This window comes from Rana temporaria, chromosome 1 (genome assembly GCF_905171775.1).
Source record: "Rana temporaria chromosome 1, aRanTem1.1, whole genome shotgun sequence".
Lineage (NCBI taxonomy): Eukaryota > Metazoa > Chordata > Amphibia > Anura > Ranidae > Rana > Rana temporaria.
The window spans coordinates 18,975,105-19,000,436 of NC_053489.1; the positions used below are offsets into that span (position 1 = coordinate 18,975,105).

The 25,332-nt window shown below is 44.4% G+C and overlaps 1 protein-coding gene across 1 annotated transcript; it reads right to left on the bottom strand.

Moving 5' to 3' along the window:
* Window positions 1-715: 715 nt before the first annotated feature.
* LOC120924786 (vomeronasal type-2 receptor 26-like) lies at window positions 716-1,588 on the bottom strand. The gene has a single exon (XM_040335802.1). It carries the CDS (start codon window positions 1,560-1,562, stop codon window positions 744-746), a length of 819 nt encoding a protein of 272 aa, XP_040191736.1. The 5' UTR covers window positions 1,563-1,588; the 3' UTR covers window positions 716-743.
* Window positions 1,589-25,332: the final 23,744 nt, after the last annotated feature.

Genomic DNA, 25,332 nt, shown 5'->3' on the forward strand with positions numbered 1-25,332 from the left:
GGTCCTGATTGCACCTGCCCTGGGCCTAATGGGGATAGAGGATGATGACCAAAGGCCTTGGTATACTAAGATCCTGTTATCAATGTTGATTTTTTATGCCAAAAAGGTGATTCTGTTTAAATGGAATTCTAGGGCGCCACCCACGGTGGGAGCGTGGATGGACTCAATTAATGCTGCTTTACCTTTGTACAAACTAACATACATTAATAGGGGATGCCCGTTGAAATACGAGGGAGTGTGTGGTCCTTGGGTTAATCCTATGTAAATTGCACTTGGATGCGACTGCTCCACTGAGTGGTGGTTGCTGTGGGCCTCCTCCCCCCTCCCTTTGCCCTCCCATCCCCCCCTTATCTTCCCCCTTCCCCTCCTCTATGCCCGCTTGTGGCTCACTCATTTTACTACTCTTCTGTCTTGGAACTGCAGTTTCTCTGGTTGTATGTACCCTGCTTGATCTACCCTGGTGTTTTTCCCCTATCTCATGTACTATGTGTATGATGTACCCTGCTTCCTTGTTTTATTGCTTGTAATGTGTCTTGTACCTTCGTTGACTCAATAAAGACCAACCGTGTTTGTTAAAAAAAAAAAAAAGCGAAATGGAAGGATGAAGGAGTGAAGGAGGACTGCACTAAGGTAAAGGAAGCTATTTAGGATTTTTTTTTTACCTTTACAACCTCTTTAAATACCAACATTGACAATGATAGAGATACTATCACTACTGGTAACCCAGTGTTACTCCATAAATATTAGCGTATAACTGTTTTTGTATTCAGGTCAGGTCTGAACAGAATTATGTAACATTTTGGGAGAAATATACAGCCAAGAAGTCCAGAACTTGATGCCATTATAGCAAAAACCTCCACAGCCACCATGTATTTCCCTCTTGTGCTCAGATAGGCCGGGATCATGGCAATCCAGACACTGCAGAACACCAGCATGCTGAAGGTGATGTACTTGGCCTCATTAAAACTGTCCGGTAATGTCCTGGCTAAAAAAGCGATAATGAAGCTCACAGCTGCCAGAAGCCCCATATATCCCAGGACAGAGTAGAAGCCGATAACTGAACCCTCATTACACTGAATTATGATCTTCCCCTGATAAGAGTGAGTGTCCCGATCCTGGAAGGGGGGAGAAATAGACAACCAAGTGACACAGATTATGACTTGGACCAGTGAGAAGACACAAATGATACAATTTGGCAGTTTGGTTCCCATCCATTTCCTCCAGGGACTCCCAGGTTTGGTGGCTTTAAAAGCAATACACACCATGATACTTTTGGCAAGTAGAGAAGAGACGGCAACTGAGAAGATGACACCAAAAGAGGTGACACGCAGCATGCAGGTTACATCTACTGGATGGCCGAGGAACAAGAAGACACAGAGGAAGCTCAGCATGATGGAGACCAGGAGAAGATAGCTCAGGTCCCGGTTATTGGCTTTAACAATGGGGGTGTCCTGGTAATGTATAAATATCCCCAATATTAAACCAGTCAGAAGACAACAGAGGATGGAGAGAGCTGAAAATACTCCAACAATGGGATCATCAGTGTAGGAAAGAAATTCCATCACTCTTGGAACACACCGATCCTTCTTCTCATTTTGCCATTCTTCATCAGGACATTTCATGCAGTTTTCACTGTCTGCAGGAAGAACAATACAAACACAATAAGCACAAGAAACATGTTATAGGCAGAATAAGTGATAATGGGGAGTTTCAATGTAAATTGTCTGAAAATCCCAATATCGATCCTCTTTTATTTGCTGTTAAATATACCATTAGGAACATATTGTGATATATCTGTTCAATAAGTGCAAGAAAAATAAATAACCTGTTGATCGTGTCAGAAATTTAGATCTGTCCTGTACACACTTCCTGTGTTATCCCAGCCCAGTCTAATTAGCCTCTGTAAGGCAGCCCAGCTGCCTCCTACACCGTCCTGTGCACCAAACTAATTTGCTTGCATAGGAACTGACTGATTTAATAACTAATATTGTCCCGCACGCTCTACAGCGTTTTTTATCAAATTAATTTAGATTTTTTATTCATTATTCTGCAGTTATTCTGCATACATACAAGCCATTCTTAGGTGAGAGTGGCCTGTGGTTGTGTTTCCGGTTCCCTGGAACATAACCAATATCCGGAATTCGCGTAAGCCCTCCCCTTTATAAACAGCAGCATTACACGCCTAAGCCATGCCCCGATGATGGCGTTTGATGACAAAACACGTAGAGGGGAGCTGGAGTGTGTGATGCATATGTGAACTGGGACACAGTGGCCATTTTGTTGGTTGGAAACGCTGGTCGATTCCATATGCCTGGCTTGTAACATAGAAAATGTAAGTGTAATCTCTTTTACTCAATAAAATATGCTTATTGTATGTCTGTGCAAAGAGTATGTTTCTCTTTATTCCTGAGAGTATCATTACTGTAGGTGATGTCTATCCATTGGTTTTCCCAGTGAATGGTGGAGTTTAAGCATTGACATCCATACCTGTGCAGTGTGATTAGCATAACCCTGGTAGAATGGATCTATCTGCTTGTGATGATTGCTTGTACTATCATTTGATCACCCACTGTGCATTTCCCTTTGTTTTAGAGTAAGAGTCAGTATTATTGGGTGTTGGCGATGGCTTTCTCTATCCAGTGTACCGGTATTCACCTCAAAAATTACTTTAACTTTTTACTTTTTTGAACTTTTAATATATTCTTTGGACTTTTCTTTAAATAAGCGTTGCACCTCTTCATTTAAATCATCATCCATGCATTGAATCCATAAAGAGTACAAACCATTGGAGAATACAACACTCCCTCTGGATTGATCTAATCGTGCGGAGGAGTAAATGGTGTAAAGGTTTCATTCATCATCTAGTCCTCCACTATCTATTGAGGGTGTCAGGGATGAGGGGTTCGGATATATTGGGGTGTTGTTTTCAGAATGGGGTTTTTAGGAAATGGTGGGGTGAGATGGGGATAGAAGAGGTCAGAGATGATGAAGTATTGGGAGAGGTGGAGGAAGAGAAGGAGAAGTCTGCATTTTTGAGAAGAGGGAGATGGGAAAAAAGGTGAGTAAGACAAGGAAGTAGAGAATGTAGTCTAGAAGTAGTGGTTAGGAGGGGTAGGGTGGGTAGATTCAGGTAGGTGGCAGAGAGTAATGTTTTTTAGATGTAATAGTAGCTGGGGTCAGCAGTGCTGTGCATTGTGTCATATCAGGTAGGCATATTCATTAAGACTTGTAAGGCTATGACAGGCCAACTGTATGTATACTGTGTAAAAAAAAAAAACTTTTTGTTGCTGTCAGAAGTGGTAGTGGTAAAAATAGTATCAATAACAAAATACAACTGTGCAGGGCTGACACCATATCTTGTGATTTCAGTCCACAAACTCCTGTATGTATTCAACCCACAGCAATATTTAGGAACTGAGTGAATTTCTGGCAGGATCAACAGGTATATTTTTGTATTTGCAGGGTCTTTGAGAGGATAAAGTACCTTCTGCCCAGTCCAACAATAACTTACTAACAAACAAACTCTACCGGAAATGTTGGATATTTCTCCTTCAGGACATGAGATGCACGCATAGCAGCATTTATGAATTGAAGATCCAAACTTTTTTCTGCTGCCAGGTAAACAGGGATCTGAACATCGAGAAACTGTAATCTGAAATCAGATATTATTATTATTATTATTATTATTATTATTATTATTATTATTATGTAAGGATACATTATTTTTCACAATGCTATACAAACTAAATGTTACAAATAGGAAGGAGGCTCTGGTTTGCTCTACCATGGGTTCCGGGTACATTCTTCATGTTTGATATTCATTCAGGGGGCATTATTGTGTTTTGTTTTTTATTTCATTTAGGGGGTTTACTGATTTTATTGTATACTGATAGGGCCACTATTTTACGTTAAACTGTTTTTTTTTTGGTGCAAGGCTTCTCTTTAAAAATAGAAGGCTTTAGGGGCGTGGCTTGCCGACATTGCAGATAGCCACCTGATTCAGCAGCTCTGCGCAATACCCAGCACACAGTAACATTACACTGCCTCGAACAGGGATAAAAAAATACCTAGCCTAATCCCTAAGGCCCGGTACACACGGGCAAACATGTACGATGAAACCGGTCCGTCGGACCGTTTTCACCGTACATGACTGCCAGAGGGCTTCTGTACGATGGCTGTACTAACCATCGTACAGAAGTCCGCGCGTAAACATTCCGCGGGGCGTGTCCACGTCGTCGCCGCGACGATGACGCGGCGATGACGCAGCGACGTGGGCGGGCCTGCCATTTAAAGGCTTCCACGCATGCGTCGAAGTCATTCAACGCATGCGAGGGACGGCGGGCGCTCGGACATGTACGGTAGGTCTGTAATGAGAGAGTGGGTAACCGCTCAAAGAGAACCAGGTAATCTGATTCCTGTGGTCCGAGCCAAGGGTGCAGGCAGTGCAATCAAAATGCAGGTTAGGATGATGGAAAAAAGCTGGGACAGCCGCACTCCAAAAAAACTCCTCCTTTAATTAAAAATCACAAAATACATGCCACAGCAAAAAACAGCACAACAAAAGAAAAGCTGACGTTTCGCACTATGCCTTAGTGCTTCTTCATAGCTAGGTCGGTCTGTACGGTAGGTCTGTACTGACGACCGTACATGTCTGAGTGGGCAGGATTCCAGCGGACGGTTTTAAAACACGTCCAGGAATATTTGTCTGCTGGGAAAAGGCCCGGTGGGCAAATGTTTGCTGGAATTCGGCCCGCTCGCGCCTACACACGACCGAACATGTATGCTGAAACTGGTCCGCGGACCAGTTTCAGCATACATGTTTGCTCGTGTGTACGGGGCCTAAGGCATCAGGCTCCCTCAGGGCACAATGTCTAAATGGAGGAAGCAGCTCAAACTTCCCCAAAAACTAACAAACTTCTTCCCCACTGTGGAACAGAGATATGGCCAAGATGGTGCCGGTAGCATACACAGACACGCTGCACAGCCTCTCTCAACTCACATAGACCACAGCACAGCCCAGCAGCCAGGTTTATCTTCCTATGCAGCAACTAACAGTGAGTACGCTCACCCCTGCTCACCCTCCTCAGCCACACCAGTGAAATAAAAACCAAGGAGAGAAAGGCCCAGTGCAGGCACATACCTTACTAATACCTCAACCTCCTCCTAATCCCCAGCACCCATCTACCATTGATGCCTTTCCTGCCTCTGATCAGCCTATTTCAGAGCAGACCATGAAAAGCATGCTGATCTCCTTAAGACACACACTATACACAGATCTTTCAGCCACAGTGTCTTCTCTAGCTAATGAAGTGCAGCAACATAACCAGCATCTTCAAAATGTGGAGTCTAAGATGTCTAAACGTTTCACTGCGCATAATGATCTGATAGACATGTGCACAGAACATGAAGATGACATGCAATTAATCAAACTCAAATTGGCGGACCTAGAAGACCGTCTCGCCGGAATAATATACTCATATACTTTTCAGCAGCCTCCAACTGCTGCAATTCTGGTGTCTCATCTCAGAGGATGCTCCAGCACCAGCTACCCCTCCTTCCTCACAAATGGAAGATGACTGGTCCCTCCAAGATGCCTGATAAACCCTGTTCGACTTGCAGCCCTTGACCTGCCGTTATACTATGTTAAAAAAAAGCCCTTTTCTTACTCCACCAGACGCCATTGGAGGATCCCCCCTCTGAAATTTGTTAGCAGTTATTCTGCATCTAAATCCCCAACACTCAAAGGCTACGATCAAGTGTCCCTCGCATCTGGCCCTAAGAAAAAGAATGGTGTCCTCATGGCAGTTAGAGACACACTCCAGTTTCAGTACCACCTCATTTATGCTGACCCACAAGGCTGCTACCTACTACTAGTATGTACCATCGTTCAAACCACCTACACACTAGTGAATGTGTATGGCCCCAACAACAGGCAATTTCACTTTTACAAATGCCTGAATAAGAAAATTGAAAGCTTAAACCAGGGTAACATTATAATAGGTGGTGACTTAAATTTTATTGGTGGTCCAGATAGGGATGCCTCTACGAAACAGTCAACCTTCCCAGAATCCCTTTCGACAAGCCTCTGATCTATTTGATGTATGGAGATGTCAGCATGGGTCAGAACGAGACTACACTTTCCCTCCCCTCATCTATCTTACTCGCGCATCATTTTTTTCTTTTTCCAGTCGATAAATGGACCATCCAGAATGTTGTTCACTCGGACATAGGCCTAATTACATGGTCTGACCATGCCCCTGTTTTATATGACCCTTGGAGATCAGCAACCGGGGACCGCCAAGACTCTGGCGTCTTGACCCCTCTCTACTGTCTGATACCATGGTTCAACAACTGATTGAGTCTAAACACCAATCTTTCTTCAAACTGAATGACTTGCATGACACTGATAGGTTTACACTTTGGTCAGCCTAAAAAGCATATTTGCAGGGGATCTTTATTAAGTTGAGCAAGAGAATTAGATGCCAAAGTACGAAACAGATTGATGAGATCGTTAAATTATAAGAGCTGAGGTAATAATTATGAACGTAACCTTGCTCACTCTAAAACCAACTTTTACACCCTGGACAACAAGGCAGGAGCGCGTTTGGCTAGACAAGTGAAAGCTCAACACTCCAAAGCCAAAATTCTTAATTGCTCCACCCCACCTCAAAACGACTCTTAACCAATCCACAAGATATAGCCAACACATTTAGCGACTACTATGCATCTTTGTACAACCTCAAAAATGGTCCTCTCACTTCAGCCCACTGACGCCATTATTCATGCCTTCTTAGCCCTTATTAACCTACTCTCAATCTCCATAGCTCAATCAGAATCCCTCTCCCAGCCATTCACGACAGATGAAATCCTCAGTGCGATTAAAGCCTTAATTACCTCTACACAAGTCGTCTGGGGAGGATGGGTTCTCAAATGCATTCTACGAAAAAAGTGCTGCCATTTTGTCTCCTAAATTGATAGACCTCTTCAATACTGCTGGGTCCTCAGGCTCCTTACCAACTGATATGCTAAGCTCTATAATATCTACTATTCCTAAACCTGAAAAAGACCCTACCTCAACTTCGAACAACAGACCAATCTCCCTCCTGAACACTGACATCAAACTACTAGCCAAGGTAATTGCCAATAGATTGATGGAGTACATCCCATCTCTAGTACATCCTGATTAAGTCCAGTTAATCCCGGGCAGACAAGCCCTGGACGCAACCAGATGGGTTCTTAACCTCATTCACCATGCTACCCATACACAAATGCCTTCTCTGCTGCTGTCCCTTGATGCAGATAAGGTGTTGGATAGGGTACACTGGAAATTTCTACAGCAAAGCTTACTAAATTTGGCATTACAGGGTGAGTCCAAGCTGCAATCCTTTCTCTATACTCTAACCCTTCAGTGAGGGGCCCTATCCACACCATTCAAAGCCACAAATGGAACACGACAGGGATGCCCTTTTTCCCCAATCGTTTTTGCTCTTCTGATGGAACCGCTGGATGCAAATATCAGAGCAGACCAACGCATCTCAGGTATCTCATGTAATGGAACTGATCACAAAATTAGCCTATTCGCTGAGGATGTGATATTAATAGTCACTAATCCCTCTCAATCATTGCAGGTAATATAAGAAATCCTGCATCATTTTAGCTCAGTGTCATACTACAAGCTCAATGCATCAAAATCCATTACACTTCCCCTGCATCTCCCATCAAGAACGATTGACCTCCTAAAAGCCAACCTACCATATATGTGGGCCAGTACTTCCTTCCCAAATTTGGGAGTAAAACTAAGCCCCAATACTAGGCAATTGGTAGACCTAAACTTCCACGCCCTTTCCCGATGCCTACCCCTTCTCTTTTGATCAATGCGCAGTGTAGGCCTCTCTAGACTAGGCAGAATCGCCACACTTAAAATTATTTTATTAACCAAACTCCTCTATTTGTTCCATAAGCTGACTGTCCCTCCCCCCAAAAAATTCCTAGCTTCAATATAGAGACAATTCTCTAACTATGTTTGGGACTCAAAGAAGAACAGATGTGCTAACTATATACTAACTAGACCCCATAGCTGAGGTGAAGTTGGACTACCTAATGTTAGCAACTACTACTATGTCGCAATCTTGGACCAACTCTATTATCGGTGGAACCCCCCACACGAGAAACAATAGTCCCTAATAGAAACATCATCTTCTCAGCACAAAACCTTATCTGACTCCTTCTCCCTCCCTCACTTAATGATTTTCCTTCTATCATAGCCTCCCTCTCAGCATGGAAAAAGCTCCTGGCCTCATACCCCCCTGGGCTACTAACTCAATTACTACCGATCTACCTTAGGCCCCATACACACGAGAGGATCCATCCGCTGAAAAATCTCAGCGGATCGTTTTCAGCGGATGGATCCCCTGGTGTGTATGCTCCAGCGGATCTTTATCCACGGATATTTCAGAATTCCAGCAGATAAAAATTTGTTAACATGCCAACAAATCTATCCGCTGGAATCGGATCCCACGGATCGATCCGCTGGTCTGTACAGACTCACCGGATCGATCCGTCCGAGGGGATCCCCCGCATGCGTCGTAATGATTCGACGCATGCGTGAAATTCCTTATATGACTGCGTCGCGCACGTCGCCGCGTCATCACCGCGGTGACGGCGCGACACGTCATCGCCAGAGGATTTCGGCGCGGATTTCGGTTCGATGGTGAGTACACTCCATCGGATGGAAATCCGCGCAAATCCTCTCGAGGATTTATCCGCGGATACGGTCCGCTGGACCGTATCCGCGGATAAATCCTCTCGTGTGTATGGGGCCTTAGAGTCTTAAATACCTGTCTTTGCAACCTAAACATTTCCCACTGGCAATCTACTGGTATCACAACATTAGGGGACCTTGTAACAAGCAATTGTATTAAAACGTTTGGAAGGCTCCAAAGTGATTTTAACCTCCAAAACTCAGAGGGAGATTTTAACCTCACACACGCAAGGATTACCCATTTCCTAGGTATGGCTAAACTGCCATCCTCTGTAGCTGTTCCTGAACCCGTCTTTCAATTCTACTCCTGCACCTCCTACACCAAGAAGTGTATATCCTTACTATACGCTACACTTAGCAATGACTGACCCTGTTTACAAATTTACACTTTAATCAAATGGGCGGTCAAATTGAACACCCCTATCACTCAAGCTATGTGGCAATAAGCATTCCGAATAACCTATAAAGAATTCTACTGCAGAAACCACTCAGAATCTTACCAGAAAACCATCCACAGGTGGTACTTAACTCCTAATCGACTTTCGAATATGTATCCCGGACAATTCCATGACTGTTGGAGGAAATTCGGTAGTGTAGACTGTATGGCTCATGGCTCTACAAGTCTTGAAGCTCTTTTTGGAAGCAAATATTCATACTAATCTCCTTCATTACTGGATACCTTTGACCCCCCACCTCCTCCTAGGCCTTGCTTTGTGTGGCCAACTCACAAGTCCCTATTATACACCTAGGGCCAGATTCACGTAGATCAGCGGATCTATAGATTTTTGGGAGGCAAGTTTGGGAGGCAAGTGGGTAATTCACAAACCACTTACCTCCAAACTTGCGGCGGCGGATCGCAAATCCCCCGGCGGAATTAAAATTCCGCGGCTAGGGGGAGTGTACTATTTAAATCAGGCGCGTTCCCGCGCCGATTTAAATGCGAATGCGCCGTCCGCGAAATTTCCCGGCGTGCATTGCTCCCACTGACGTCGCTAGGACGTCAGTGGTTTCGACGCTTACGTAAACGACGTCCGTCCGTATTCGAGAACGACTTACGCAAACGACATTAGAAAATTCAAATTCGACGCGGGAACGCTGGCTATACTTAACATTGGCTGCGCCTGATAAAAGCAGGGGTAAGTATACGACGGGTACGCCGCTACAGAAACGTCGTAAGAAGACTGCGTCGGGTCCGCGTACGTTCGTGAATTTGCGTATCTCGCTGATTTACATATTATTTATCGTAAATCAGCGGGAACGCCCCCGGCGCCATTTTTAAATTGAAAAAAAGATCCGACAGTGTAACACAGTGTAACACTGTCAGATCTTAGCCCTATCTATGCGTATCTGATTCTATGAATCAGGCGCATAGATAGGACCAGTGTAAGTCAGAGATACGATGGTGTATCTGTAGATACAACGTCGTATCTCTTTGTGAATCTGGTCCCTAATGTTTGCTGTCAAGCTAAATATTGTCAGATTATGGAAAACCTTGGAGACCCTTACATTTCTAGTGCTATTGCAGATTTTAATATTCAATATGAAATGGAACAAATGGCTATAAAGAATATACAGGTAGAGAAGTTTGTAAACAAGTGGTCACAATGGCTGAAGCACCCAAAGTGTACGGTGCAAATATGAACTGGCAGTTATCTATCTCCTTTAACTGATACTGTTGTAATGGTGTTCTGGTATCCTAACTCCTATCCCATGCTCCCTACCCCCCCTCCCTCACTCCATCCTCATCCCATCCTGTCTAAAGCAATATCATAGATATAACATATAGCATTTATTGACATCAATTTGAAGTACACATGTTTATCTCAGGAGTGGATCTGTTAATCTGTAACTTCCATTTCTTTGACCTTGTATAGAAACCGAGGTCCCTCTGGCATTCAGCATAGGATCCTAATAAGAGTTGTTACCTTGTATTTTCTGTATTTTCTGCATTTTCTGTAATTTCTGTAAGAGACCACTGTAACCGTTTGTTACTATTACGTCTTCATGTGTATTGTTTTACCTTGTTCAACTTACTATCAAGGCGTCTGTGTCCGTGATGTTACACAAATTGTATGTCATTTTTAAAAACCAAATAAACGTATTGAAAAAAAAAACATGTTTTACCCTTAGTCACTAAGGGGGTAAAAATCCCACTCACATAAACAGAAATACAATGAACTCCATAATGAAGTTACATTTGCTTTTTTTGATTGGCTGATAAGCCGTAAGATGTTTGGGCCGGTTTACTTAGCGTCGGCTGTCATTATGTTAATGGTGCTTGGGATGACATGTGACATCCCACCCTGTAGTGCCGAGCCCCTGCTTGTTGCTATAGTAGCGGCCAACCACAAATACGAGAAAGGATTACGCTGTAGCTACGCCCCGCTGAGAAAGTTCTGTTATGAACGTAACGCGTACGGGGGAGGTAGCTACGTATGTTGTCACCCGCTGTTATCCACAGACCTGTCACCATACACGCTGTTTATTTTGGCTTCAATGTGAGTAGCCTGTGTACTTTCTTAATAAATGCTTTTTTAGTATAACGGAGAGCACTTAAATCCTCTTTATTATTTGCATTATCCTATGTTGCCTGCTGAGTAAAAGGAGACTGCTCATTTCCTGGAATTTAAGCTGCTATTTAGGAGACATTTTTTGAGGCATCTGATCCATGTTTATTCTGCCTGCATGACTTCCTGTAGACTCAGGGGTCAATGCTGGAAGGTGAGAGTACCCAGATAGACCCAAGGTGGAAGGATTGTCACAATCTGTGAATTCTTCAGCACTGGTGGAAGATTTTGTGCACATTTTTATTCATCACTTTACATATATATTTTGGACTGTTTACTACATTTTTTTGGATATTATTTCAGCAACTTTCTTAGGCCCAGATTTACAAAGACTTACGACGGCGTATCTCCAGATACGCCGTCGTAAGTCCGAATGGCCGTCGTCGTATCGATGCGCCTGATTCATAGAATCAGTTACGCATAGATTTGGCCAAGATATGAGCGGCGTAAGTCTCCTACGCTGTCATATCTTGGGTTGCAATAATTACTCTGGCCGCTAGGTGGCGCTTCCTTGATTTCCGCGTCGAATATGTAAACTAGTTACGCCGTTTACGTAAGACATGCACCGGCGTAAAGATAAAGCATGTCTCTAGGTGGCGCAGCCCATGCAAAGTATTGATGTCGGAACAAGCGTATCTTTTTACTTTGTTTGCGTAAGTCGTACGCGAATAGGGCTGTGCGTAAATTACGTTCACGTCACAGGCATTGAGCCGACGTATATTTGGGCGTAAATACGACGTGATACTGAGCATGCGTGCGCATGCGCCGTTCGTTCGACCATGCATCTACATGGGGTCAAGCCTCATTTAAATACAGCCTACTTTGAATTACGCGCGCTTACGCCGGCCCATTTACGCTACGCCGCCGTAACTTAGGAGGCAAGTGCTTTGTGAATACAGCACTTGCCTCTCTAAGTTGCGGCGGCGTAGCATAAATACGGTACGCTACGCCCGCGCAACGTAGATCGGCCGTACGTGAATCTAGGCCTTAATCTTTATTTATCTTGGTTTATAATATTGCGCTGCACTTTCTTGGTATATCAAGATTTATGGGTTATATTGGCTAGTTTATTATACAAACAGGCTAAAAAAAATAACTATAAATCCTAATGATGAACCTCATTATTAAATGATATCAACAGAACACAATCAAGTGATTTCTTACTTTGCCTCTTTTCCAGTAGAAAGGATCACTCATATTGACAAATGTTTCAGGCACAAAGTCTGGACCATCAATAATGGATATTGGGTGAGCATACATATGAAAACTGTCAACCCCAATCCAGCTGTATAAAATAAGATTGGTGGGAACTTCTCTTCTCTCATTAAAGTAGATCTCGCCTCCGGTTGGGTCGGTGTAATGAACATTTCTCACATATTTGTGCAACTTTTCATAGAAGACAGAAATACATACATTACTATGTACAGTTATAAGAACTTTAGAATTAAAGTGGTTACATTCATTTTACTTTCTATAAATGTAAATAGGAATGAATGAATCAGGAGAATCACGTATTCTTCACTCTTTGATTCTCCTGCAATGTCTCCACATACATCCCTCTGATATGAAAAACATCTTCGTACGCCTTCGGATCTAAGATGCAATTCTTCGGCGTCCGCTGGGTGGCGTTCCCGTCGTTTTCCGTGTCGAGTATGCAAATTAGCTATTTCCGACGATCCACAAGCGTACGAGCGGCCGTTGCATTCTTTTACGTCGTCTCTAGTCGGCTTTTTTCGGCGTATAGTTAAAGCTGCTGTTTGGTGGCGTAATCAATGTTAAGTATGGCCGTCGTTCCCGCGTATAATTTTAAAACATTTTTTCGTTTGCGGAAGTCGTCCCTGAATCGGGCTGGACGTAATTTAGCGCAATGCACGGCGGGAAATTTAGGGACGGCGCACGCCCAGTTCGTTCGGCGCGAGGACGCGCTTCATTTAAATGAAACACGCCCCCCTACTCGCCGATTTGAATTAGGCGCCGTTACGCCACGAGAGATATACTAGGCCGCCGTAACTTACGGCGTAAATTCTTTCAGGATTCAAACCAAAAAAAGTAAGTTACGGCGGCGTAGCGTATCTCAGATACGCTGCACCGGGGCAGATCTTTGTGGATCTGCCCCCATGGATTTTTTTTCGACAAAATTTTGGCTCAAACTTTTGTCACACCAAATTCTGACCGCCAAGAACGCGGTGACGTACAACACTACGGCGAGCCGAGAAAAGTTAAGTTCAATGCTTTCGAGCATGCGTTGACTTGATTCCGAGCATGCATAAGATTTTTCTCCATCCGAATTGCATACATATCATTGGAATTTCTGACAAGAACTTTTCCCATCGGAAAATTTGAGAACCGGCTCTCAAATTTTTTTCTTGGTGGAAATTCCGACAGAAAAATTCCGTTGGAGCCTAGACACGGTCCGAATTTCCGACCAAAAGCTCACATTGGTCTTTTTTTGACGGAATTTCCGATCGTGTGTATGCGGCATAAGAGAGAGAAGAGGACAAAAAAAACTTCATATGAAGTGATTGAAGAATTTTCATACCCATACTTATTTATTCATTTTTGTTCATTACTCATTATCACAATGTTTCCTTCTTTGTCTGAGAGTTTTATGCTGCGTACACACGATCATTTTTCGGCATTAAAAAAACAAAGTTTTTAAAAAGGTCATTTAAAATGATCGTGTGTGGGCTTCACATAATTTTTTATCTTCTGAAAAACGACAAAAAACATTTTTTGAGCATGCTGCATTTTTTAACATTGTTTTAAAAAATTCAATTTTTTGGGTTGTAAAAAATGATCGTGTGTGGGCTAAAATGACGTTTTAAACCCGCGCATGCTCAGAAGCAAGTTATGAGATGGAAGCTTGAATGGAACTTCCCCTTTAGAGTGCCGTAATACGTGTTGTACGTCACCGCGCTTTGCTCATCATTTTTTTAAAAACTGTGGTGTGTGGGCAACATCGTTTTTAATGATGAAGTTGGAAAAAAGTTGTTTTTTGGACATGCTGAAAAATTACATTTTTTTCATGCCGAAAAACGACCGTGTGTATGCAGCATTAGATCTAAAATAACCCTCTTGTTTAGACATCTAAGGCCTTGTACAGACGAGCAGACATGTCCGATGAAAACGGTCCGCGGACCGTTTTCATCGGACATATCTGCTGGGAGGTTTTGGTCTGATGTGTGTACACACCATCAGACCAAAATCCCCGCGGACAGAGAACGCGGTGACGTAGACGACACCGACGTTCTCTGACACGGAAGGTCAATGCTTCCACGCATGCGTCGAATCAATTAGACGCATGCGCGGGATTTCGGGCCAGCGGACATGTCTGATGAGTTGTACTAACCATCGGACATGTCCGACGGACAAACTCTTGTCCGCTGGAAACCTGTCCGCTAGGCCCTACACACGGTCGGACATGCCCGCGGAAACTGTCGGACCAGTTTCAGCGGACATGTTCGGACATGTGTACAAGGCCTAAGTGCTCGATATTGTTCAACAGTCACAATTCATGGGATAGATCCTAAGGCCATATTCCCCATCTCTTCCACCATTCATCTGACAAATAACTCAACACTCGGATTAGTCTGACTTGAAAAAGTTTTATATTCCTCTTGTGCGTTGGAATGAGATTCAATGTATGCAAGCTACACACTGAGGTGAGAACCCCTGGGGGAATCACAGATAGAAAATAATCTGGAGGGGTTCTAGCTCTCAGCAATTGCATGCAATGACAAGCTGCAGCAAGCAAATAGTGTTGGGCAAACTATTCGAGCTGAGCAAAAGTTTGGCCCAAACATTGCCTGTTCAACCGCTCAGTGAACACCAGAATTTGATCACCCGCTGAGCGCCCCACAATGCACTTCATGCCGCAAAGTGCATTCTAGGGCTCTAAGTGGATGAAACCTTACACTTTACTGCTGGTCAGATGCAATGCTTTGCCAATTAGAGCACAGAGCACAAAGCACCGTCAGAGTACTAAATTAACCAAAGTGTTGATGACTCTGTCCAATCACTACCCAGGGCCCATAGTCCCACCACACACTATTAGCTGGATTCAGGTAGTGCGGCGTATCTTTTAGCCGGCGTAGCGTATCGCATATACGCTACGCCACTGTAAGTCAAGAGGCAAGTGCTGTATTCACAAAGCACTTGCCTCCTAAGTTACGGCGGCGTAGCGTCAATGGGCTGGCGTAAGCACGCCTAATTTAAATGAGGATGAGGGGGGCGTTTTTTATGTAAATTACTAGTGACCCGACGTGATTGACATTTTTTTTTACGAACAGCGCATGCGCCGTCCATGGACATATCCCAGTGTGCTTTGCTCCAAAGTACGCCGCAAGGACGTATTGGTTTCAACGCAAACATAAATTACGTCCAGCCCCATTCACGGACGACTTACGCAAACAACGTAAATTTTTCAAATTTCGACGTGGGAACGACGGCCATACTTAACATTGACTAGGCCAACTATTTGTTCGACTAACTTTACGCCTTACGTAAATGGCGTATATTTACTGCGACGGGCAAGCGTACGTTCGTGAATCGGCGTATCTTGCTGATTTATGCATTCTAGGCATAAATCAGCGTTCACGCCACTAGCGGCCGGCGGAACAAGACAGCTAAGATATGACGGTGCAGGCCATCGTATCTTAGCTAGGTATAAGTGTATCTCAGTTTGAGAATACACTTAAACATACGACGGCTTAGATTCCGAGTTACGACGGCGTATCTACTGATACGCCGGGGTAACTCTTTGTGAATCTAGCTATATAAAAAGTTCCTTCCCACATGAAGCTTTTGCAGTGTGGAGATAGATAGAGCAGGGCTAAGTTAGCTACTAGCAAGTTAGTATGTTCACTTATTGTGTAGAGTGTTAGCATAGTGTGAGTATAGTGTGAGAATATTGGGCCAAATTCTCAAAACCATGTGTAAATTTAGGATTATCTAACTTATGTCATTTAAGTTAGGGCGCCCTAAGTTGGTGTCGTAACTACCGTATTCTCAGTGCATTTGCGCTCAAAACTGCGCCATCCTTAACTTAAGTTTCAATGCCTAAGGCGTGGTTATGGCAAGTGGGATTGAAGTGGGCGTGCTTCATTGTAATGAGCCGTGACCCCATGCAAATGAAGTGCCGGCCGTACTGCGCATGCGCGCACGAATCTGGACCTCAATGCGCATGTGCAGAACTTTGGTCAGCGCAATCAGTGAGATAGGTAAAAGGCCAAGCGTACTTAGTTTGAAGATCGCCCTGTGGCTAAATAGCCCCAGTCAAACACACTTCAATTGCAAAAGTATTTCCCTGTGTTCCCTTCCTAAAGCAAGTTGCTTCTGCTTTGAACGTTTGTCAGTGTTTGTTGGTAAGATTGTTTTGTGAGAAAAGTGTTTGTGGAGTTGGAGGGTATAGTTGGTGTTTGTTTTTGCTAATTTGTTTTTTGTTTTGATTGTTTGCCTGTTTGTTTTTACTAATAGTTTTTTTTGGGTTTTGTTTATATTTTTTGTTTTTCTTTTTTGCCTGTTTGTTTTCGAATTAATAGTAGCTGTCTGTCTATTTTTTATTTTGGCTTGTTTGTATTTTCTTTGGTGTGTGTGTGTATTGTTGTTTGTTTGTTGGCTGAGTTCCCTGTTGCTGGGTGTTGTCTGTCATGGCTCCCAAGCGCAGGAAGCTAAATTTTTCACCGGCAGAGAAGCATATACTTGCTCAGGGCGTCCTTAAATTTGGGCGATTTCTCCATGGCCCTGAGAGCCACACCACCACCCCGGCCAGGAGGAAGGAGATCCTTCAAAAGATCACCGATCGGATCAATGCGGCGGGGGGGGGGGAGACCAGGACCATCGCTGGAGTTCAAAAAAAAAAAAATGACTTGAGGAGCGTGTCCCGGAACAAGCTGGCAACGCTGCATGCCCATACCAGGGGCACTGGAGGAGGGGGACCCTGCCCAGTCAGGATGAGTGAGGAGGAATGGGCAGTGGCCCAGTGTTTCCACCCACAGCAGGTGGTGGGCCTGCCTGGCTTTGACAATGATCCTCTTATGAGGACAGGTAATTTTTTTGAATTTCTATCTGGTGATTAGCATGTGTGGGTGGGGGAAGGGAAGATGTGCCAAGTTTGTGGATACAACAACCTGTGATTGTTTTGTGTCCTCCCCAGATGGCCAGGAGGTGGCAGCCCCATCAGCCCAGGAGGTGGCAGCCCCATCAGCCCAGGAGGTGGCAGCCCCATCAGCCCAGGAGGTGGCAGCCCCATCAGCCCAGGAGGTGGCAGCCCCATCAGCCCAGGAGGTGGCAGCCCCATCAGCCCAGGAGGTGGCAGCCCCATCAGGTCACGAGGTTGCTGGCCCATCAGGTCAGGAGTTTGCTGGCCCATCAGGTCAGGAGGTTGCTGGCCCATCAGGTCAGGAGGTTGCTGGCCCATCAGGGCAGGCTGCTGCACCACCCCCAAGACAGGCTCATGCAGAGTCCCAAGAAGGGCAGGATTCGCCATGGGAGGATAATTTGGATGTTGAGTGGGAGGAGGATGAGGGGGAGGAAGATGACAATATTCTGATTGGCAGGAAATAATGATGGGCCAAGATATGACCTTTGAATCATCCCCTGAGGGAACCCCACAGGCGCCCAGAAGTCAGGCCACCATCATGGGTCGCCCCTTCCAACCCTCCTCCAACATGCAGCAGCACCCATGGCTCACTCCAACTCCTCCTCCAAGGCCACAAGCCTCAGGGGCAAGTAGGATGCCGACCCCTGAAAACAGGGGGGGGTTGGTGCGTCTGCCGGTCAGTCTGTTGAGGGACAATGTCCGGCAGACCCGCAGTCTGTCTGCAATACAAAAAACTATCAGCAAGGTGGAGCGCAGCCTGGGTGCAATGAGGGAGTCACTGGGTGACGTGGCCACCAACTCCGTGGGGGTCATCACCTGTTTGTGGGACATGAGGAACGCCACAACAGGTGTGGCCCAGGAGGTGACTGCCCTCACCCAGGCTGTGCAGGCCAATACCCGGGCTGTGCAGGCCAATACGGCTGCCATAACTTCCTGTCTGACAAGGATAGCCGTTGCCTTGGAGGGAAGGCCAGCAGGAGGACAGACACCAGGGGAGGCTGCTTCCTCCCCTGTACAGTCCCCCCGCCCTCAAAATACTCCCTCCCCTGCACAGTCCCCCCCCCTGAGAATACTCCCTCCCCTGCACATTCCCCCCCCCCTGAAAATACTCCCTCCCCTGCACAGACCCCCCCCCGTGAAGATCCCCCAGTTGGCCGTGGCCGTCCCCGTGGCCGTCCCCGTGCCCGTCCCCGTGACCGTGCCCGTGCCCGTGGGCAGCCCAGAAGGAGCACTCGGCAACATCCCTAATTTGCAGGGGTACCTTTTTATGTTTTTTTTTACACTGTACTTATGATTTGGTATATGTGTGTGAATGATGTGTGAATGTGGGGGGATGGCATTCCTGAAAACATAAGGGTGTCACCCTCAGTTTTGGTGGAGTAGGGATCCCCAGGACCAGGGAGAAGTCATCCTAGGTTCCTGAATGGTGTATGAATGCACAGTGACATAATTGGAGCCGTGGCGGGGCGTTACTGCTCCCAAGTACCAAAGGGGGGGGGGGGGGGTACTTGGATCTAATCCAATTCTATGTGCATGTGATGTGTCTGTGCTAGGGACCACAGTGACGTGCATTCATGCATTCTCATTGTGAGATAATTAATGTGCGTTTTGTAAATCAAAATAAACATTCTGTTTGGCATATAAGTAATGTGCATTTATTTAACAAAATAAAGATTTAAAGGTCACATAATCTCTGTGATTTGGTCTTGGCAAATCAAAAACAAAAATTGTATTAGGATGCATTTACTGGGCAAAGATGCCTTCAGACAGTTGTCTCCTGATTGCCTGGCCCTCAGCAGACCGGGTAGAGGGGTTTGGGGGGGGGGGTTGCCTGGGTGGGGGGTCAGGTCAGGAGATATGTCCACATGCATGCCCTTTCTTAATGCAAAATTGTGCAGTATGCAACATGCACCAATAATTTTGCAGACAAAGTCTGGGGAATACAATAGTGTACCCCCAGTCTTGTCCAGGCATCGGAATCGTGACTTTAGCATGCCAAAAGTCCGCTCAACTATAGCCCGGGTCTGGACGTGCACCTCATTGTATTTTCGTTCTCCTGGTGTTTGGGGGTTTCTAAAGGGGGTCATCAGGTGGGGTCCCAATGCATATCCTGAGTCACCTGTAAGGGAAAAGACAGGAGGATATTAGTCATGCATGTGCCCCTTGTGATGTCTCCATCATGGGGGGGGCATACCTGACACCAATGTCACTCACCAATCAGCCAGCTGTCTCCATAAACGTTCATCTCCAAGTCTTGGTAGATCTTGGTCTGCCGTAGAATAAAACTGTCGTGGCACGACCCTGGAAACTTGGCACAAACGTGCCAGATGAGGCCATGGGCATCTACAATCATCTGGACGTTGATGGAATGCCACCCTTTTCTGTTTCTGAACAGGTGTTCAGTTTCATGGGGGGGCTGGAGTGCCACATGGGTGCAGTCAATCGCACCGATGATCTTAGGAAAGCCAGCAATATTGTAGAAGTCTGTCATGGCTTGCACACGCTGGTCCTCCTGGGTGGGCATGACAAACTGATGGCTCATGCGCCGCAGTATGGCAGGGACCACCTGATGTAGGCATTTACTCATGGTGGACTGCACCATCCCAGCCACACCTCCAGATGCTCGCTGGAAGGAGCCACTCGCTAGAAAATGCAGTGTTGCCATAACTTTTTCCAGAGGTGTCAGGGCATGGGAACGTAGGGTTGGGGCGATTAGATCCTCATGAAGGAGTTGGGTAATCTCCAGGATGGCCTCCCGATCAAATCGGTAGTTGCCAATGACCTCATAAACTGGCATTTGCCAAATATCACGGCGTGGCCGATAAACACGCGCCTGTGCCCTCATCCTCCTCCTCTGTGCCCTCCTCCTCCTTTGTGCCTGTAAGGCAGCAAGTGCCGTCAAAATCATTGCTGGTCCTGGCATTTTTCAGCAACAAACTTCACAACTAGAGCTGTAACTCCCTTCTGCAAACCCTTCCACAGCATGTGTAAAATTAGGGCTGGTTTTATAATGTGGAAATTTAGTCAGAAAAACTAACAGGTGCGCACAGGGCGGAAAATACGGCACACACACTTAATTCTGAGAATCGCCCTAACTCCCTCATTTGCATCTTTGCCTATCAAAAACAGCGGCGAGCCTAGCGTAATTTGCGCCCGGGAATGCGCAGGTGTAACTACTTTAAGTACGGCTGAAAATACGGAAATCTTTGCTTAAGTCATTTTGACGATCGCGCGCAAATATACGCGCCGTGTAAAATTAGAAAAATGGAGTTAAGTCTGCGTATCTCTTTTGAGAATTTGGCCCCCAGTGTCAGTATAGGTTAGTGTGTCAGTATAGTGTAAGTATAGTGTGAGTATAGTGTACTGTATCAGTATAGTCGGATGATTGGAACCCGGGGACTGCCTGTATACCCTTTTTTGTGCTGCATGTTTTTTTTTTCTTGTCCCCTGCCTTTTTTTTTTTTTATTGTCAGCTGTAGATTTTCTGACTGTGACACTGGTGTTCCTCCTTTTTTATATTTTTAAATTTGCACCAAACACCACTTTTCAATCAATAAACTGCAACCAAAACTTAGAGGAGGGGTAGGACTTACCTGATCCAGCCTTGTATTATACAGCCATCCACATGAATAGAGTGGTGGATTGGTGTAGACCATGGGTCTTCAAACTACGGCCCTCCAGTTGTTCAGGGACTACAATTCCCATCATGCCTAGTCATGTCTGTGAATGTCAGTGTGTTACAATGACTCATGGGATGTGTAGTTCCGCAACAGCTGGAGGGCCGTAGTTTGAGGATCCCTGGTGTAGACATTTACCCCATAAGTTCTCTGATAGACCCTATTGGCTCCACCTGGACCAGAGCTTAGTTAGAGCCTCCTCTTTTCTTGGACCTTCTAAATGGAGCGACCCCTCAGGCATATATCCTATCTTAGAAAGGTGTTGGTACTGCGCTGGTATATTAATGTGATATCAAAAAAATATATAAGAAAACATTTTTTTTCAAAAAAATTATTTTTTTCTATTTGACCCCTATAGTGATATAGTGTTAGATCCAGTATAGTGATGTACATGATGGGTCACTATAGAAACACATATTGTGAACATATGTACTAGCGTGATGCTATGTGCATATGCTGTGCCATCAAAAATAAATAAAAAAGAATAAATAAATAAATAGATAAATATGGCTACCCCAAATGATGTGCTTGTGAAACAATATTCCAAAGTGCTATAAGTGAGTCTATAAACTATTATGAATATACATGCCCAAGTGTGCGAACATATAAATAATGAATAATATTATTAATATATACAAATAATAATAAGGTGCGTTGGTGCCAAAAATTTGTTTTTCACAATTCATGTGCATTCATGCTGCAACACGTCCCCAATTATGGGTAAGCGCCAGTTCACAAATTCCAGTCCAAACAGAAAGTGTTGCTGAGTTTAGATCCTGGTGCTATATCTCATGCATACAGGGTGCTGTCACTTCTTCCACCCGACAAAGATAAGTGCTACCACCACCAACTGCTGAAATGCAAACTCACCAGACCCCAGCTGGTAATGTGCCTCAAAAACTTATTCCGTTAAAGTTGGTGAGTCCTCTCAGGATGTTCCTCAATGCCTCAAAGAAACCAAGGGGCTCATCATGGTGAAATACATTTGAAAATATATTTATTTAAAATTCATAATAAAAAACTACTCACAAGAGAGGTGCTTTAAAACCAGCACCTGGTGTCTTTGGCAGTGTCAGTCTTTTAGACAGCCGCTGACCAGCTTATCGTACGGGTGCGTTCCTGGCTCCTGCTGTACCTGTGGTCTCACTGGTTAAAATTACACTCCCCCTTGCGCTGTCCACATAGCTGCTTACGCGTTTCGCAGTTTTGCGTCTTCAGAAAAGCTGGTGGATGATTTTGCTGTCACTGTATTTATCCCCTCTGTCAAATTGCACTTACTGGCCAAACAGGAAGTGGCTGCGCCGCCATCTTTACTATACCGGAAGTGGCCCAGCGGCCATCTTAACTCCTGTATACTGGCCAAACAGGAAGTGGCTGCGCCGCCATCTTTACTATACCGGAAGTGGCCCGGCGGCCATCTTAACTCCTGTATACTGGCCGTGTATTACCTCTATTGCTAAGTGTGTTTCCCCGGGACAAATTATGTGTTTATTGGTGCAGCTGCTAAGCGCCATACTGCCCCAAATCCTCACTATTTTTGGCGTCATAACGCTGCTGGTATCCCAGGTTTTCCTCCCCTTCGTTCCCTGTATCCCGGAAGTGCGGGGACCCGGATGTACTGGTTAGTACATTTTAGTATCTGGCATAGGGTTTATATAATGTGGGATGGTTGGACTCCCAACCATTTCCACAGGAAGTGCCCAATCGGCCATCTTAAGTCCTGTAGGTGACCTATCCTGCTGTATGCGTCTGTGCCTGACGCTGCCATAGGCACCTTACAGATGTGCATACAAAATTTATATATTACTATTCATTGCCGTAAATTGTTAAAAAGCATTAATAAAAGATCAATAATCAAGTACACTCAAATGCAGGGGGTTTTTATCATATAGAGACATTCTATCTATATTGTATGGGCCAATTAATATTTAGTATGACAATTCCTTGCAATAAAACACTGTCATTAAAAATGAAATTATATATCAAAAAAACTTGTTATCGGTGCGTTAATAGTCTAGAAGCGTCTAAATTATGTATATTATTAAAATTATTAAAATTAGGAAACCAGGTGTGGGTGTATACTCAGGTTAATTTATATTTATGCCTGCGCTAGTAGTCCTCCAAAAAACAATTAACGTCTAATTCTACATTCATCCCTTTCGGTTTGAGTGTATCCATTTTAAAAATCCATTTGGTTTTGTTGCGTGAAATTTCCCTGCGCATATTTAGGTTTCTCCAGTTCTGTTCAATTTTGTCAATTGCGTAAATTTTTAACTTACTAGGGTCTCTATTGTGCTTTTGTCTTAAATGCAACGAAACACTATGGTGGATGAACCCCTTTTTTATATTTCTAATATGTTCACCCATACGTACTGACAGTTTCCTGGTGGTTCTGCCCACATACTGTATGCCACACTCGCATTCCAGCACGTAGGTGACATGCGTACTACTGCACGTGATGAGTTTATCTATTTTGAATTCTTTTTTATTAGCATGGGATGTAAAATGGCTGACCTTCCTAGGCCCTTTAGTGATGCGACATGGTTTACACTTCCCGCATCTATAAAATCCCTTCTGGTCAAAAAAAGTAGTCATTTTCTTAGGTGGGTCCGGTACGTTTTTTACCAAGGTATCCCTGATTCTTCTGGCTCTTCTGTATATAAATGTTGGCTTTGCAGGTAAAATTTTATTTAGATCTGCGTCTCCCCTAATAATGGGCCAATGTTTGGTGATGATTTTTTCAACCGCTCGATAATCCGCACTGAAGCCCGTCACGAAAGTGACATCATTTGTTTCTGGTGGTTTGCGTTCCTTATCCTTCAGCATCTCGTTACGGTTCATGGAATTTACTTCTGATCTTGTTTTCTCCAGCCTGTTTCGCTCATATCCTTTCTCAACGAATCTGTCAATGAGGATATTTGTTTGCCGCTGGTAGTCATCCGAAGAATTGCAATTACATTTGATTCGGATGAACTGCCCCTTTGGTATAGCCCGTTTCCACTGGGGATGGTGGCAGCTTCCGTACGGGATATACCCGTTTCGGTCCGTTTCCTTGAAATGCGTTCTCGTGTGAAGTTCTTTCCCAGTTATTTATTTATTCTTTTTTATTTATTTTTGATGGCACAGCATATGCACATAGCATCACGCTAGTACATATGTTCACAAGAGCTGTTTCTATAGTGACCCATCACGTACATCACTATACTGGATCTAACACTATATCACTATAGGGGTCAAATAGAAAAAAAGATTTTTTTTGAAAAAAAAAAAAATCTTATATATTTTTTTGATATCACATTAATATACCAGCGCAGTACCAACACCTTTCTAATTTTTTCACCTAAACCTCATAGAAGGTTTATACAGCACTGCAGAAGGTCAATATAGTATTATTTAGAACTTATTTTTGCGCCGGTGACAATCACTTTTCCTATATATTTTTCTTTATTGAATCACAGCACGGGCAGCAATAATGGAGGTCTTCTCATTTCTGGCCAACAGGAGGTTGGACATGGATGATCTCTTTGATAATTTTGATGACACAATCACGGTAAACATAGAACAGGGATTTAAACAGCTCAAAAACGCCATGGACAAACAAGTAAGGGTATGGTGGGACATTACCACCCTGCAAAAGTATAAAGAAGCTCACATCACACCCCGGAGGTTACGATGGGATGTAGGACCAAATGATGGCCTGATAGATACCGGACTAAATAAAGTATGGTCATAATTTTTTAATGGATGTGAGAACAAGCTATTAGAGATGATCAAAGAAAGGAGAAAAATCAAGCTAACCAAAATAGAAAGCACTATCAATAGCCTCAAAGAAAGTATGATTCCGCATATAAATACTGAAGGATATGGCATTAGGGCCAAAAAACTACAAGATTTTCTGGGAAAACTAGATAATGAAATTAAGATAAAAAAGGTCAAGAAATATCAGCGGGACAAAAAAGATTATCTAGCTGGCAAGATCTATAACTGGCAAGAGAATGATAGCACACCAAGCTCCACTAATACATCTCTTAATGAAGACCCGGAAACAACAGGAACTCAGGCAGCAGGAAATACGCAGGGAACAGTTGCCTTAACAAACACAAAGAAGAAAACGGAAAAACCTGCCCCAAATAGAAACAGCGCCAATAATCCCACCCCAAAGAAACCACCGCAGGGGGGACAAGAGGGAGGTCCCTCATACCAGGGAGGACCACCACCCCAACAATA

What these genes read in the sequence shown, in the direction of transcription:
- LOC120924786 (XM_040335802.1), bottom strand. Translation starts at nt 1,562, where the DNA reads ATGGAATTTCTTTCCTACACTGATGATCCCATTGTTGGAGTATTTTCA.